The sequence below is a fragment of the Amia ocellicauda genome, chromosome 7 (genome assembly GCF_036373705.1).
Source record: "Amia ocellicauda isolate fAmiCal2 chromosome 7, fAmiCal2.hap1, whole genome shotgun sequence".
Taxonomy (NCBI): Eukaryota; Metazoa; Chordata; class Actinopteri; order Amiiformes; family Amiidae; genus Amia; species Amia ocellicauda.
The window spans coordinates 419,114-436,511 of record NC_089856.1 but is presented as its reverse complement, the minus strand read 5'-3'; the positions used below and the strand labels follow the sequence as shown (position 1 = coordinate 436,511).

At 39.6% G+C, this 17,398-nt stretch overlaps 1 protein-coding gene across 1 annotated transcript; it reads right to left on the bottom strand.

Moving 5' to 3' along the window:
* Window positions 1–20: 20 nt before the first annotated feature.
* On the bottom strand, window positions 21–16,664 carry LOC136752421 (protein N-terminal asparagine amidohydrolase). The gene is made up of 10 exons (XM_066707729.1): window positions 16,521–16,664; window positions 8,361–8,460; window positions 8,013–8,078; window positions 7,416–7,518; window positions 4,186–4,259; window positions 2,906–2,959; window positions 2,748–2,801; window positions 912–1,015; window positions 663–782; window positions 21–441 (listed from the first exon to the last, which is right to left on the bottom strand). Exons 1-10 carry the CDS (start codon window positions 16,602–16,604, stop codon window positions 271–273), a joined length of 930 nt encoding a protein of 309 aa, XP_066563826.1. The 5' UTR covers window positions 16,605–16,664; the 3' UTR covers window positions 21–270.
* Window positions 16,665–17,398: the final 734 nt, after the last annotated feature.

Below are 17,398 nucleotides of genomic sequence, written 5' to 3'. Positions count from 1 at the left end.
ATCTTTGGAATGACTAAAACTCATATGACAAATCCTCTCTTTATTTAGATACAACCACAATTGCTAAGCCAATTAAAATACAAAACTGTATTGTTATTCATGCATGTAATTTAAGGTATACTTGATTCTTATTACTAAGATTAGGAGCAAATCAAATGTTATTTTTGTGACAGTTCTGTTCTCCACCAGAGACAGTGAGTTCTATATATTCATTTTATTAATTCTGATGTTCTTTTGAATTACTGTTGAAAACTCAGCAAATTCAAATATTTATTGAGACAGGTTGGTGCGAAGGATCCAGTCTCCATTGCCATTCATTTCATACACAAGAGGCATCTTCCCAGTTGAAGTAAGCATCACATTGTCAGCAAGGTACTTGTACGAATCCCGAAGCATTTGTGGGAATTCTGGCTCTTCAACCAGAGGGGAGGTTGAAAATTTCTGCCAAAAAATAAAGAATATATTTGGATTTTAAGACAGTCTTGACAGTGTTGCAGTCTTTAGGCAAATACACTAAGAACAGTGATGTGGGGAGGCAGTTTAAGTACACAGCCATATATTCTGATTGAACCACACACACCACACACAAGTACTTAAAATCTGTTCGTTTTTCTTTATACCCTACATAACCACAAAAAAGTAGTCAAGAAGAAGTATTTTACCCTCCGGATTTCACCGTCCGTCAAATTCCGGCTGGCATCCTCACTCTTCAGAATATTTGCGAACCACGTGTACGGCCCGAGGGTCAGTACACCTTTTGTTTGGTCGTACACACGTCGCATCTGCAGAATAAGAAGGATACAAGAACAAGATCATAAATTACGTAAACATAGAAAGTGGCAGTTCAATGTTTATTATTTTAACATAAGGATACAATTCTTAAATGATTTAAGAACTGAATTTGTCTGTACCGTTCTGTCCATGGAGAGTCTGGCTCCTCTGAGATTTGTCTCAGGTAGTCTGGTTGGAAATTTAGCTGGGTAAACAGAGATCGACAGGCCTTGAAGTTGAACTCCTGCAATATGAATGATAAATACATTCACGTAAGTGTACTGTAAACATTGAAAATAAATGTGTGTGCACACTCACACACACACCTACACACACACACACATGCACATACCTACACCTACACACACACACACACACACACACACACACACACCTACACACACCTACACACACACCTACACACACCTACACACACACACACATGGACTCATGCACACACCTATGCACATGCAGTATATTTGCATGATAACATGTTTGCCCCCCTGTCTCATTGTCTGCTTTTTTGTGGGTTGTAGTAGTATATAGAGGGAGTCTGAGAGAATAAAATGAAACCAAAGTTTGGTGCTTCTTTTATTTCTTTGGTGTGCAAGGTAATTTAATGTAAATTTCAGGTGTGAAAAAGTTATTGGGATAGTAAGGCCTACTTATATAAATCTGACTATCTCTGAGTGATGTTCTAGAGGCACATCATGACACGGGCCAAAAGAAATTCCTGAAAAGCTCAGGCAAAAAGTTATGATGTCTATCAGTCTGGAAAGGGTTACACAGCCATTTCTAAGGCCCTGTGGCTCCACCGAACCACAGTCAGTCATACTGTCCATATACAGAAAGTTTGGCACAGTAGTGAAACTCCCCAGGAGTGGCTGTCCTGCCAAAATCTCTCCAAGAGCAAGGCGTAAAATCGTTCAGAAAGCCACAAAGAACCCTGGAAGATCACCCAGGCATCTGCAGGGCTGTCTTGCCTCGGCTTAGGTCAATGTTCATGACTCCACCATCAGAAACAAACAAATGGCATTCATGGCAGAATAGCAAGGTGGAAACCACTGCTCACTAAGAAGAACATGAATGCTCGTCTCAAGTTTGCCAAAAAACATGATGATCCTCAAGAGTTTTGGAACAATATTCTTTGGACGGATGAGTCAAAAGTGAAACCTTTTGACCGACATGGGTACCATTATGTCTTGCAAAAACCAAACACTGCATTCCACAGTAAGAACCTCATAGACAGCATTCTACACGCAATGCATATTAGAATGGCCGAAGAACAAGAAATACAAAGTTTTTGAATGGTCTAGTCGAAGTCCAGACCTAAACCCCATTGTTGTTGTGGCAAGACATGAGACTAGCAGTCCATGCTTGAAAACCCACAAACGTCACTGAGTTGAAGCAGTTCTGCATGGAAGAGTGATCCAAAAGAGAGAGACTTGTCAGAATTACGGACAGGAAGGGGTGATTACTTTTTCACACAAGGGCATTGAGTGCTGCATAACTTACTTATTTCATTTATTTATTAAAGAATATTTGTGTTATTTGTTATCTAATAGGTTTTGGTTGAAGACCTGATAACTGATGATCTGATTTTTGTCATAAATACGCACAAATGCAGAAGAGCAGACGGGGCTAATACTTTTTCATGGTGTAGGTTTATTGCCATCTCTAAACAGGAGAATTTTTTTTCATAATGTATAGTTTAACACCAGTTCAACTCTGAGTCCACACAAGCTGGGCTATTGTACAAGATCTCTGCCTCACTCATTATGTATTTTCATATATTTTATTTTTTGAATTAGGCATGTGTTTCTTGCTTTTACTCTCCTTTTATTTATATTATCCTTGCTTTGAATCTTACTATTTTACATTAAAAGAGGATACACTTTGACAATATACAGATTGAAAGTGAAGGTAACCTGGAACTATTTTGCATTTCGGTTGTGTAGGTGTGACACTGTTCTTACCGATGCCGTACACTTTCGGCCAGTGATTCTCTTCCTTGACAACATCATTGAGCTCTACAAAACAAGAACCATTACACAGTAGAATACAATTATGAAAACTGTTATACTAATCACTTACACGCATGTTGTATGTTTGTTAATGACAGAAGTGGCATTACCTGACACACAGGCCAGCTGAAGATTAATGTCTATGTCCTGCTTCATAAATTCCCCTGAAACAAGGTTAGGAAAGAAAAGTGAATCTAAAATACAGGCTAAAGACACACCTGTGTTCAATCACACGTACTGTAAAATAAATTAAAATCAGTATTCTTGTTAATTCCACTTTAAATCATATATGAGTATTCAACTAGCCTAGATACTTTTTTGCTGCCCTTATCTGGCTCTCAGGACCTAGAACCTTCCTGCTCATTATGGCTAGCCATCAAAAACATTTGTTATGACGCATCACGTCCTTGCGTTGTCGACGCAGTGCGTCAGCTAACCGGCGTAACCAGTCAGAATAGGGGCGGATTTGACAAGGTTAAGCCTCCTTTGACCAAGAACCTGTGACCGTAACAAGAAACGGACCGTTAGACATGGCGGAGGTAGAAAATAATGCAGTCGCAGCAATTCTGAGTGTTTCTGAAGAACAAACAGGTTGGTGACAGATGTGATGTAACTATTGTCACACGTGTGTCAGGAATTATACAACAATACATCATGCAAAATATTCCCTCTCTATACAGGCACACGTGCATTACAGTGACACTGACGGTGGTTTGTTTTGAATTATTTAATTAGATTTTAAGGCAGTAATGTCAAACTTTAAAAAAATGAAAAATAAAATAAGTTTTGAGCAATCGATCAATCGCAGAGCTGCACACCCAGACTTTTGGTAGAGATAGATATGCACACAATGTCATGTCATCCTTTCTTTCTCATTTATTTCAGTTGATTTAACTTTGCTGCAGAATATGTCAAGTCCCACACACTCATACTGGGTTCACTGGTTCAGATGATCTGTGACTGTTGGGTCCAGTGACCACACCGCTAAATCACACAACCTGATGACCTGGGCACAGCACGAACACGCACCTAGACTGACGCATCGTTTGCATCCCTCCTGATTATTTGTTCTTGGTAATGAGTCGAACCGACGCCCTGGTCAGAACCAATTGCCCAGTAAACACAATGGAAGAAACTGGCAAAACGGGGAAATTATTGCACTTTTACAAACAAGCAGTCCACAGTCTTCTGTAGCGTCTTGCTCCCAAGGCCACAATGCTAATGCCTGCATTCTCGGTAAAATGGTATTTTGTCGGCTTTCAAAGCCAGAGTGAATGGGGAGCAATAGGAAAAAAGCAGGCAAACACTGTGTGTATTTTGATGGCATTTCAGTGTGAATGGGACTTTCTTAATCTGACAGGAGACCCTTTCCGAGCTCAGGCACACTTACTGAGAAGCATCATGCTGTTCTCAGAGGAAATGCGTCTCTCATCATGGAAACCACCAACCATGTACAGATCCAGCCTGTTGGAAACAGTTACAGTGTTAGTTGCCTGAAAATGCAAAATAAATGATTACGTTTTAACATTGAAGGCAACTCCATTCTTCCATCTTCTGGTATAAAGAATTTCTAGCTTGAATACAGAACTCTCTTTCAAACTACATTTGAAGTCTGGTATTACAGCAGTTTCTCATTTTAGAAACTCTGGTTATAACACATTCCTTCATAGGAAGGAAGCAGAGTTATTAATGCATGTTGTTGCAAGTTCCAACTTGTATTTTATGTTTCTTGTACATCCTATAATTATACTTAATTAATGCCATGTTTTATTTGTTGTTTTCAATGTATTTATTATACTTGCATTTGTGCAGTGGGAAACATATTCTGCTTTTTATGAAGTGTGTTATTTTGGGAGGGGTAAAACAAAAACTGTTTGTGGTAGTGAATTACCTCCAGAGGTGTAGTGGCTACAACAGACACTAAATATTTTTATTCCGTAGCATCCCCTCACTATGGGGTCACACTGACAGAGAGAAACCCCTCCCAATGAAATTGAGAAATGCTGTTACCTTAGACTTCCATATGACTTCCATTCTACAATACTGTGAAGGGCCACATCAGTGAACTTGCTTATGATATTAAAATGGGATTTATTTATTTAATCATGAAGTACTATAAACAAATGTATAATGTATAAACACAGAGTTAGCTCATTGGGTGTCCAATGGATAGTCTTGGACTGTACATGCCATACTTTTGAATATTTGAAGTATAAATATAAATATGTTATTGACTCTGACTGTAGTTGTATTTTGTGTATAGGCTGTTTTGCTTGTTTTTAGTTATGTGAGACCTCAGCATGAAGGGCACCAGTGTTTCCCCCACGAATGTGCATAGGCAGGGAGGGGCTAGTGTATAATCAACGGGGGGGTGGGGGTGCGAGTGGATTGTACAACGGATGGGGGCAGTTCACTTTTCTAGGCAGAGGCATAATAAATACCAGTCAGAACCCTTGTTGACAAACAAACTTCAGACACATGATGGGGGGGGGTTCGTGTGCCAAGTGTGTCATGTGTCCTCTCACCTCTCACGTCTCATCCTGCCCGTCCCTCCCCTCCTCAGCCTTGGCTCTCTGCTGTTCTCCGTGCAACCCGAACTAGTCTGCGTGCCGCCGAACAGAAGTGGAAAAGGACCAAACTCCCAGCTGCCCTCGAACTCTACCGCTCCCTACTGTCCACATTCTCGTCCTCTCTCACCTCAGCCAAGAAGTCTTACTTCCAATCTCTCTTCGAATCCACTGTCAACAACCCCCGCAAACTCTTCTCCACCTTCTCCTCCCTCCTTGCCCCCCCTCCCCCTCCTCCTCCCCCATCTCTCACTGCTGATGATTTTGCCTCCTTCTTCTCCTCCAAGATTGCAGACATCCGCAGGCTCTTCAATACTCCACCCTCATCACACCGAAACCTCCCACCGACCAAGCTTCCTTTTCTTCATTCTCACCTCTCTCAGATGCTGAAGTCTCCACTCTCCTCCTACGTCACAAACCCACAACGTGTGACCTGGACCCTCTCCCTTCTCGTCTCTTCCAAGCAACAGCTCCTGATCTTCTCCCCTTCATCTAATCCCTCCTCAACTCCTTACTCCACTCTGGCTATTTCCCCTCTGCATTTAAACAAGCTGCTGTCATCCTACTGCTCAAGAAACCAACCCTTGATGCCACCTCTCCTCAGAACTACCGCCCTGTCTCCCTACTTCCCTTCCTCTCCAAGACTCTCGAGCGAGCAGTCCACCGTCAGCTCTCGGACTTTCTGTCCCAACACTCGCTCCTTGATCCTCTGCAATCCGGCTTCCGCACAGCTCACTCCACTGAGACAGCTCTCCTGACTGTCACTGACTCCCTCAGCCGCGCTCTGGCAGCCTCCCTCTCCTCAGTCCTCATCCTCCTTGACCTCTCTGCAGCATTTGACACCGTTGATCACTCCATCCTCCTCTCCTGCCTCGCTGACCTTGGGATCTCTGGGACTGCTCTCACCTGGTTCTCCTCCTACCTCAGTGACTGGTCCTACCAAGTGACATGGCGAGGCTCCTCATCCACCCCCCAACCTCTCCTCACAGGCGTTCCCCAAGGCTCCGTCCTGGGCCCGCTCCTGTTCTCTCTCTACACTTGCTCCCTGGACCCCCTCATCGCTTCCCATGGTTTCTCCTACCACTTCTACGCTGATGATGCCCAGATCTTCCTGTCTTTTCCCTCTTCTGACCCTCTCATCCCCTCACGCATCTCTTCCTGCTTGTCTGCCATTTCCGCCTGGATGCACTCTCACCACCTCAAGCTCAACCTCTCCAAATCGGATCTTCTCTTTTTCCCCCACTCTTCCTCACCTTCTGCTGACCTCCCCATCTCGATCCCCTTGGAATCCACCACACTCTCTCCTTCTTCTTCCGGTAAAAATCTAGAAGTCACCCTCGATCCTGCGCTCTCCTACTCCCAACACATCACCACGCTGACGCGCACCTGCAGATTCTTCCTGAGCAACATCCCTTCCCCGTCCCTTCCTCAATGACTACTCGACTCAGCTACTCGTCCAGTCACTGGTCCTCTCCAGCCTGGACTACTGCAACTCCCTCCTGGCCAGCCTGCCTCCATCCACTACCCGCCGCTCCAGCTCATCCAGAACTCTGCGGCTCGTCTGGTATTCTCTCTGCCATGATTCGCACACGCTACTCCACTGCTCCGCTCCCTCCACTGGCTCCCGATAGCGGCACACATCCAGTTCAAGACTTTGACCCTGACCTACCGCTGTCTCAACCACACTGCACCAAGCTACCTTCAGTCACATGTCTCTCCATACATCCCCACCAGACCACTGCGCTCCTCCAGTGCCAGAAGACTAACTCTGCCTCCTCTCCACTCTCCTTCCTCCAGAGCCGCTCCTTCTCATCCCTGGCCCCTAAGTGGTGGAACGACCTGCCCACCGAAGTCAAAACAGCAGAGTCCTTGACCTCATTCCGGCGCTTATCAAGACGCATCTCTTCTGACAGCACTTGTAATATTAGTCCTCCCCCAGTACAATGGTAGGGAGAACACTGGGCACTATATAAGAAGATATTTGTATTGTGTTCTTACTTCTGATAGATAATGCTTCCTTTAATGTATTTAACAAAAGGTTGTAGATACATACGTTGGAAAGGAAGGCATCAAAGTCTTTATGTCGTCGATCATACCCTTCACACCGACAGGGACTTTAGTTCCATCAATGTGAGCCAGACTGACAATGCCTGTGCCTGACAAGAAGATAATTCATGTTTCAGTCCTGCAGGATGTCAAGACATTTGCACTAAAGAACACATTCATCAATAAGAGCCCACGTGGAAACAGAATTCCCTGTCCTTGTCAAAAGCAAAGTCACTAATGAATGGCCAAGAGGCTCAGATAAAGAAACAATCCTTATCTTGATTTTGTCCACCTTTTACGCTATCTGTTTGAGTTTGCTAAATTAAGTTGTGGTTTCTAAAAAGAAGGGACCCCAGAATAACTCATAACAGAGTTTGTACACAATTTCCTTGCATTTAATTCGAGAAAAACAAAATTAATACTTTTGCTAATTTAATTACTAATTTGCCCACATCATTGCAAATGCTTAATAGCTGGCAGTAATGAAAAAAGTCCAATCAAAGTTTTTGATCTAATAGTTTGGAGTTCATTTAGATCACAAAGGACAATTCCATGACAAGAACTAAACATCTCTGACATTAACTCAAAATGTAGAGCCACCTACTTGGGCAATGGAGGACAATCATGTGGCAAGTTGTTGCCTGATCAGTGCCAATTGTTTTCACAACTCCTGCAAAGAAAGAATAAAAATTTGATACAATACAATAAAATCAATCCTTCCATCCTTCGTCACAGGTCACACAGGAGGGATATAAGCAGCTAACACACAAGATACCAAGCCATCCTCTCCTCTGCGAGGGAGGACTGATGCAGCTCTCACTGATAACACAGCAGAGGGCACAGGCACTGATGGAGCCCTATAACGAGGCAAACACCACAGGAGGAGGTCAAATCTCACTAGTGTACTCCTACCAACTTGCAATTAAAATTTCATACAATTAAAAATGCCTACCATGAGCAAGATCAACTGTTGCATATTCCCTTTGGAAAACATAAAGTAAGTGTTGCGATTTGCAATGAGGTTGTTGGTCTAGGAACTTCTGTGCCGTAGGCTGTAAAACAAAATGCATCCGCTGTCAGTTCAAGCAATTCTCTAATCTATTTAAAGTAAGGTTTTCCATAGACCTCACTGTAGCAACGTGTTAGGGCCTTGTGATAAATATTAGTTTGTGTTAATTCATTTACCAGATTGTCATGTGCTATGGAAGCTTTCTAGTGCCAAAATACAAAACAATACATATATACAAAAATGATCGGCGTATTGCCATAATTAAATACAATGCACACGCTTTTCAACAATACAAGCTTATTCTTGCATTTTATCCCTGCTGAATTGCTTTATAGTATTTTAGTATTGTAATGCCAAAATTCAGTGTAATCCTAATGCTTTACATTGCTTGGGCAGTGACTGAATGAACTCTCAAACACACATACTGTTTTATTGGTAAAAGTTGTTTACATTACACAATAAAAACATTCAAAATTTTAATGATTAAACATTTAAAAAAATTAAATTCTAAAATCATTTAAAACTTTTAAAATCCTATCGTGACTTTAACCAAAATACAAAAGTGGATTCAAAACAAAATGCATTAAATAAAGGTGTGCTCAAATGGCCAAGAGAAAATAAACAATTAAGCAAAACAGTCTAATACATTGAAATTAATGGGAAATGCATCAGATAAACAAAGAAAACTAAAAGAAACAAAAACAAAACAATCTGATGCATTTAAAGAAAATAAGAACAGTCAATGTATTAGACAACAGAACATAAAACCACCAAACTATCAACACACATGACATGGCAGCGCGTCAGTGTGTTGTTTTACACGATGGCTTGGCGTGAAGAGACACAATTAAATACATGCTGGGTGCGGTGCCTGGGTCAGATTAACATACAGGCCGGGGCTATGGACGTGGTTCACCCCTGAGTTGAACTGATTGGTTTAATCGCAGCCCATCTCAACCTCCAGCCAATCAGTGTCCGTCTATTAATATGGAGCGCCGTTTGTGCCAAAAGTCTTTGTCCGTAAATCTGGTAGTTCACTGGGAAATTCAGTCAGAAATCCATCAATTTGGCCATTCAGCCGGCAATTTGGTCATACAGGAGTAAATTAATCCAGGAATCTGTCAAGTTGTTTATTACTTTGTCTGATTCGTGTGTCATTTAATCCATAATTACATCAATCAACTGTGTAATTCATGCGGCTATACATTAATATAAACAGACAAACTTCGAAACAAACCAAAGAACTTCCAGATGAACAGACCAATTGTCAATCATGCACTGTGCCAAACAAACTTTTCTAACCAATAGGAGCAGACGCGCCCATTTTAACCAATAAAACTCCAGGTTCACATAAAACAGCTTCAGACAATAATGTTGCAGGTTATTAGAAAGGGCGTAATTAGAAATTACATATATATAATGTAATTTCTAATTACGCCCTTTAAAACAATTAAAACAAGCTATTTTCTTTAAACATGGTTTCTATTTTTTGTAAATCAGTTGTAAATTAATCAGCGAATCACGTTGGATTTCAAATGGTTCAGCTTTGTGTTCAACGCAGCCAGCTATTACAAAAACAAGTGAGCACACAAGTTTTCAAAATAGCTCCAAAACTTGATTAAAACGATTATTTAATAGTTGCTTATCTAAAACCCAATGCCCTTGTAGCAGTCTCAGTCCACTGCACGTTTTGCACTTAAATTACCTACACGCATTTCACATTTGCTGGTTTAATTTGTGTCCTCCCCCTGCAGTCCTCATGCAGTGCCATGTTTAATTGGATAATTGAATAATTGAACAGCGCATTTAAAGCCCCTGTGTCACCAGTGCTGCTGACAGGAGCAGGTTGGGCCGGAGCAACGGAAGACGGAAGACGGAAGACGGAAGACGGAAGACGGAAGACGGAAGACGGAAGACGGAAGACGGAAGACGGAAGACGGAAGACGGAAGACGGAAGACGGAAGACGGAAGACGGAAGACGGAAGACGGAAGACGGGCTTTGTTTGAAATCCGCGCTGCTGATCCTCACACTTGCACTGCGCTGTTTGCGTTTTGTGCATTTTAATCCATTTTAAACTTGATTCCATTTTAAACTTCTCCCACAACGCTGCTCCTTATTTGCACCCGAGGTCCTGGGCGCTACACCATAAAACCCTATTCTTGATGGGTTTTGTGCATGCAATGTAAAGCATTAATATTACATCTAATTGTGGCATTATAATACTACCCAGCTAACACATAACATTGCCACAACGTTGTGTTAGCTGGGTACGATACTAGAAAGCAATTCAGCAGGTATACAACCCAAAAATAAGCTTGTATTGTTTAACAGTGTGTGTATTGTATTTCATTATGGCACGACACAGTCTAAAATGCTTAATGTATCATGTAATGTTCCATGTGCAAAAACATAATTACTTATCAAAGTTTGTAATCCTAATGTTACCACTATGGAGACAATTACCCTGCTAACAGACTGTTGCCACAGTGGTGTGTGTAAGCTGGGTAACATTAACAATCAAATAATGTGAAGCCCTACATATAATCCATGCATATGGTTTATCGTATTTAAAAGATAATTATCTTCTTGGTTTGGTTTGGTTATGGCACGGATATACCAGTGGAAAAGGGGCACAAAAGCCCCCGAAGTGGGAGAACTATGGCCTACAGAGAAACGCGTATTCTCGCTTGGGAAACCTTAGTTAGTATTAAAATAGCGGGTTGCCCAGAGAGGAACTGCGTTAATATTGCTGTTACTTGCTCTAGTCATCAGTTTGGTGTGGATCTCCCTGGTTTTAGTTTACAAATCCATTGTCTCCACGGTCCACCTCAGGAGCTCTTACGGATGCTATTTAATTTTCACGTGCAACTGTTTTAATCTTGTATCTTTGTTTTAACTAAAGTATTTTAATGTGGAGTTTGTTCACTGTAAAAAATGAAATTACCATTTCTCCAGCATACTGTGCTTTTTGAGTCACATATATTAGGAATTGTGAATAACTGTGAATCATAAAAATACATGTTAGTTTAACAACATTCTCCAAAATGTCACCGCTACATGTTTAACAAAGTTTTCTGGACAAACATTTTTATGTTGAACAGCAATGGTAAGATCTAAATAGTTTGCGCATGCGTGATGAGCCAGAAAATCGTGCCGAATGCACGGGGTTTCCTTCTCCATTGTGGTTTAGCTCCTCATTTTATCAGTGCTGTGTTGGAGTTCGCTCATCCTGATTCTTCGAGGATCTAAATATTGCCATACGGCTTTAGGTTAGTATTAATATTACTTTTAATTTTATGCATGCAATGAATTGCATATTTCTGAGCTGACGGTGTGTTATTAGATATATGAATTATTGTGTAAGGTTAAAAATGCAAATTGTTAAACTGAATAATTCATGTATAGTTTTTTTTTTAATGATGTCTTAACTCATATATTGGCATAATTATAATTATACATTAAAAGACATATCATGGAAGCACCGTTGCCATTAACAAAAATGTTTTATGTAGGCTAAATGCACAAAAAACAGCTTGTGGCCTAACATGGTTTATGTCTGTGTCACTGGTCAGAGGAAGATCAGCTCATTAAAGTTCACTAGACAGATCATCATAGATTAGATAATTTATTTTAAGCATTTCAATTAAGTGACCGGGATCCCAGCACTCAGTATATTATCCCGCTTATATTACACGATAATACTTGCCAAGTAAATAATTAAATAAATAATAAATAATTGTACACATGATAAAGTTTCAATACAATAGCCAAGATAAACGAAACTGAAATTAGCGAGTAATATGTCTGTTTACCATACAATTATTTAAGTCGTTTATTGTTCGCTGAGGTTTTTTTGTCTGTAGGTGGCGCTGATTGTGTATCTGTTCTGCGTGTTTGTGAGAGAGAAAGAAGATGCGGAGAGATGTGGGAATCATTTAACCGGTGAGGTAGAACGTGTAATGTGTAAATGTTTAATGTGTAAATGTGAAAGCCTCACTTACACAATGTATGGATGGATAAACTATTATGTAAATGTATGTTAGCCGTTTCTATGTGCGGTTTCATCGTTAAAATTTCACACGTACACATATGTATGTAAATATGTATATGTGTGTGTATAGAACAGATAATTATTTAAAAAATATTCAGAGATTTCATAGAGATGTAGATCATATGATTTTAAATATGGGGACATAAAGATAAAATATGTTGTAAAAGTGTAGAATATGGCTCTTAAATGCATTACATTTTAATTTTTTATAAAAATTGTAATTAATATAAGGTTGGGATTTTTACAATATAAGGTTCTAACTGATAATTTTCTATTTTCCAGGATGATCTAAGGACTTAATGCAGTGTTTCAAGTTTCGTCAATACAATTGAATTGTTTGTTATGAACAGATTTGTGAGGAATTTTTTTCGAATCACCAACAAAGCCCTTCTGGGAGTCTTCATGGCAGCCGTTGACATGTGCACACCTAAGCTCCTGAAACTTTACAGAGCCAGAAAAGGAGCTTTCAGTCAGGACATGGTTGTGCTCCTAGAAAGACTTGATGAAGGGTAAGTTAAATTTCAGTGTTTTGATGGTTTTATCTTTGTTACTTTGGCTGATAATAAATACACTTTTCATACTTTGGCTATTTGGTTGTTTCTTTTGTATGTTTTTCAAGACAACAGACATTGTTAATCACAGGAGGACTGCTGCTTTGGAAGGCCTGCCTGTCTTTCTTTGTGAGAACCCAACTGAGCTATTCAAGAAGTGTAAAGTATGTATCAAAAACTTCAAAAGGCTTAGTAGTGGTGTTTAGTAGTGAGTTTAGCAGTGGTCTCAAACTCAATTCCTGAGGGCCACAGCTCTGCAGAGTTTAGCTCCAACCAGCTCCAACTCACACCTGCTTGGAAGTTTCTAGTAATCCTGAAGACCTTGATTAGCTGGATCAGGTGTGTTTCATTAGGGTTGGAGAAAAGCTGTGCAGAGCTGTGGCCCTCCAGGAATTGAGTTTGAGACCACTGGCTTAAAGGGTTAGTTCATCAAAAAATGTAAATTCTGTAATAATTTATTCACCCTTATCTCATTTTAAACATGTAAGACTTTTCATTTTCGGAACACAAATGAAGATATCTGTAATGAAATCTGAGAGATTTCAGTGCCTCTATTGACAGCCTACACCACTACCACTTTCAAGCCCAAGAAAGGTAGTAAAAACAGTTAAAAAGTAGCCCATGTGACTCTAGTGGTTTAATCTCTAGTTTGTGAAGTGACACAAATGCTGTATGTGCAAAACAAAAAAGACGTCTTTTATTCACAAAAAATAAATCTCCAATAAATGCGTGTTGTATTGACGCAAGAGTAGATGTTCTCACCCATCCTGGAAGCACCATTTTCAGAAAACAAACCAAGACCTAAAGCAACATCAATGTAGAATTTAATAAACAAAGCTTGCATACAGCATCCCTCTTCCCCTGCTTTTAAACAGTGAAGCGCTTCCGGGTGAGAACGTCTGCTCTCTTGTCAACACAACACACATGCGTCATTGTGATCTTTTGCAAATAAAACTTGTTCTAGACCTGTTCATGCAATTCTTTGTTATCTGTTTTATTATAATATTAACTTTTGATTAATGATTTCACATTATAAAACTATTTACCACTACAAAGTTGAAAATTAATCTAATGCATAGTCTATTCATAGTCTTAAAACATTAAAATACCACTTGCTTTTTACTTTTTTTTTCTTTGAGAATAAAACATTAACAACTTTAATTTTAAACTAAAATATACACTCACCTAAAGGATTATTAGGAACACCGTACTAATACTGTGTTTGACCCCCTTTCGCCTTCAGAACTGCCTTAATTCTATGTGGCATTGATTCAACAAGGTGCTGAAAGCATTCTTTAGAAATGTTGGCCCATATTGATAGGATAGCATCTTGTAGTTGATGGAGATTTGTGGGATGCACATCCAGGGCACAAAGCTCCCGTTCCACCACATCCCAAAGATGCTCTATTGGGTTGAGATCTGGTGACTGTGGGGGCCAGTTTAGTACAGTGAACTCATTGTCATGTTCAAGAAACCATTTAAAAATGATTCGACCTTTGTGACATGGTGCATTATCCTGCTGGAAGTAGCCATCAGAGGATGGGTACATGGTGGTCATAAAGGGATGGACATGGTCAGAAACGATGCTCAAGTAGGCCGTGGCATTTAAATGATGCCCAATTGGCACTAAGGGGCCTAAAGTGTGCCAAGAAAACATCCCCCACACCATTACACCACCACCACCAGCCTGCACAGTGGTAACAAGGCATGATGGATCCTTGTTCTCATTCTGTTTATGCCAAATTCTGACTCTACCATCTGAATGTCTCAACAGAAATCGAGACTCATCAGACCAGGCAACATTTTTTCAGTCTTCAACTGTCCAATTTTGATGAGCTTGTGCAAATTGTAGCCTCTTTTTCCTATTTGTAGTTCAGATGAGTGGTACCCGGTGGGGTCCTCTGCTGTTGAAGCCCATCCGCCTCAAGGTTGTACGTGTTGTGGCTTCACAAATGCTTTGCTGCATACCTCGGTTGTAACGAGTGGTTATTTCAGTCAAAGTTACTCTTCTATCAGCTTGAATCAGTCGGCCCATTCTGCTCTGACCTCTAGCATCAACAAGGCATTTTCGCCCACAGGACTGCCGCATACTGGATGTTTTTCCCTTTTCACACCATTCTTTGTAAACCATAGAAATGGTTGTGCGTGAAAATCCCAGTAACTGAGCAGATTGTGAAATACTCAGACTGGCCCGTCTGGCACCAACAACCATGCCACGCTCAAAATTGCTTAAATCACCTTTCTTTCCCATTCAGACATTCAGTTTGGAGTTCAGGAGATTGTCTTGACCAGGACCACACCCCTAAATGCATTGAAGCAACTGCCATGTGATTGGTTGGTTAGATAATTGCATTAATGAGAAACTGAACAGGTGTTCCTAATAATCCTTTAGGTGAGTGTATTCCTATTGTGTTTGTGTCACAGGAAACTGAAGATAAAACAAAAGGGGTCTCTGTTGGCATTCTCTATGTGTTGGAAGATAACACCCAAACAACATCACCAATGATCCAGAACATTGCTGTTGTACTGGAGGAGGTTGTTGTTCTGGAAGATCTCCCTGTTCCCTTTACTGCTCTGGCATACCTGTTTGGGCTTCTCTATTCTCTTAACTTTTCCTATCCTAAAAACCTCAAGTACACTTTTGTGTACACACAGTTGACGACCATTGATGTCCATAGTATTTTTTTTTCCTACTATGTAAGTCAATGGCTATTGTCAACTGTCTGGTTACCAACATTCTTCAAAATATCTTTGGAACAACATGAGGGTGTGTAAATGATGACAGAATTTACACTTTTGGGTGAACTATCCCTTAAGAGTTATATAACATTTCACTACATTCTTAATACAATTGTTACAATTTGCATTTGCTTTAATAATAAAATAAAAGAAACTGATAAAAGAATAAGTCCATATTTGTCATTTGTAAATAGATATAAAATCACTAAAAAAAAAGGATAGTGTAGTGACACTTTATTTTACAAATTCATTTTTTTCCATCCAGGAAACAGAAAAAAATTAATTACCTCAACAACAGTAATTGTTTCAGTTGCTGTGACAAGAATATTTTTATTAGCAAAATACCACTATCAACATTGCATGAACAAACACATTTACGTTGGCTAAACAAAGTATCTTTACTGAGAAGTACTAAAAAATAATTGTTGAGACAACTCAAAAGTCTTACTGCATCAAGTTGCCTCATATTTTTACGTTTTCTCAACAATAAATTTTTTACAGTGTTTTCACGTTGAGTTTTTTTTTACTTTTTATTTTGTATTATTAATTCACTTGTTCTGTGCTTTGTATTTCAGTAGGGTAATTAATATATATTTTAAATTTTTATCTATTCATGCTTTAGCTATTGGAATCTACAAATAGCTCCCAAAGGTTTTAGATCTGTTGTAGAAAACAATATAGAAATATTTATTTTTTCCTTTTTGTTTTCTTTCTAGAGCTAGCATTATTATGACATGATAAATAAATAAAAAATCACATACCTTTAAATCATCTCCATACTTTGCCCAAAACTCTTCCAAATTTTCAAAATCACAAACAGCCTTCTCTTTGATGAACAGAGGCATGGTGCTGATTCACGCTGTTGTGGATTCAAAGAAATGGAAATGTGCAGTTGCTGGGACATGAAAATAGTTGGCTTTTATAAGGAGAAGTATTCAAATAGAATTTCATCAAACCCATGAATCCTCCAATGCCATTGAATGGGTGGAGACCAAACAAAAGAATGTGCAGGAGTCATAGGACCTGTCAAAGTTCACAGCCAACAAAGATATCAATCAGAGCTTTCAATGGAATGTAAATAAAGGGAGTTAATGTTAATGTTAATGATTATTAATTGGTGAAACCTAACTTAGAATAAAGCTTCCAGATTTGGTCAACACATTGAGGAATGTCACTGCTCTAAAAAGACTTCAAAGATCATGAATATGAATAATGGGGCTGTGTGAATAATAATAATTGAAAACCATATCAAATAATGGTCAGTTATAATATCTCCTGTTAAAAGATCTCTGAGTCATTTCTGATGGAGAATAGTATGAGACCCCCAAAAAACTAGAAGTCTGCACAGTGAGAAACTGTTAAGTGGTTCTGTCTGGATGATGTTCCTTGCCAAACCTAAAAAAAAACATGAAAACCTGAATATGATATGTATTATACTCAATACCGTATAATACATGTTCAATCTAAATAGGGTATGACACTAATATTAATATTAAAACAAAATTGATTCTAAACAAAAACTAAAATATTCATGCACTGCAATGCTTGTTTACTCACAGATGTGACTGGTAATGTCTATTAAAATAGTCGTGTCTCCAAACCCACGTCTTCACAGCTGAAAAGGTCCAACAAACCTCAT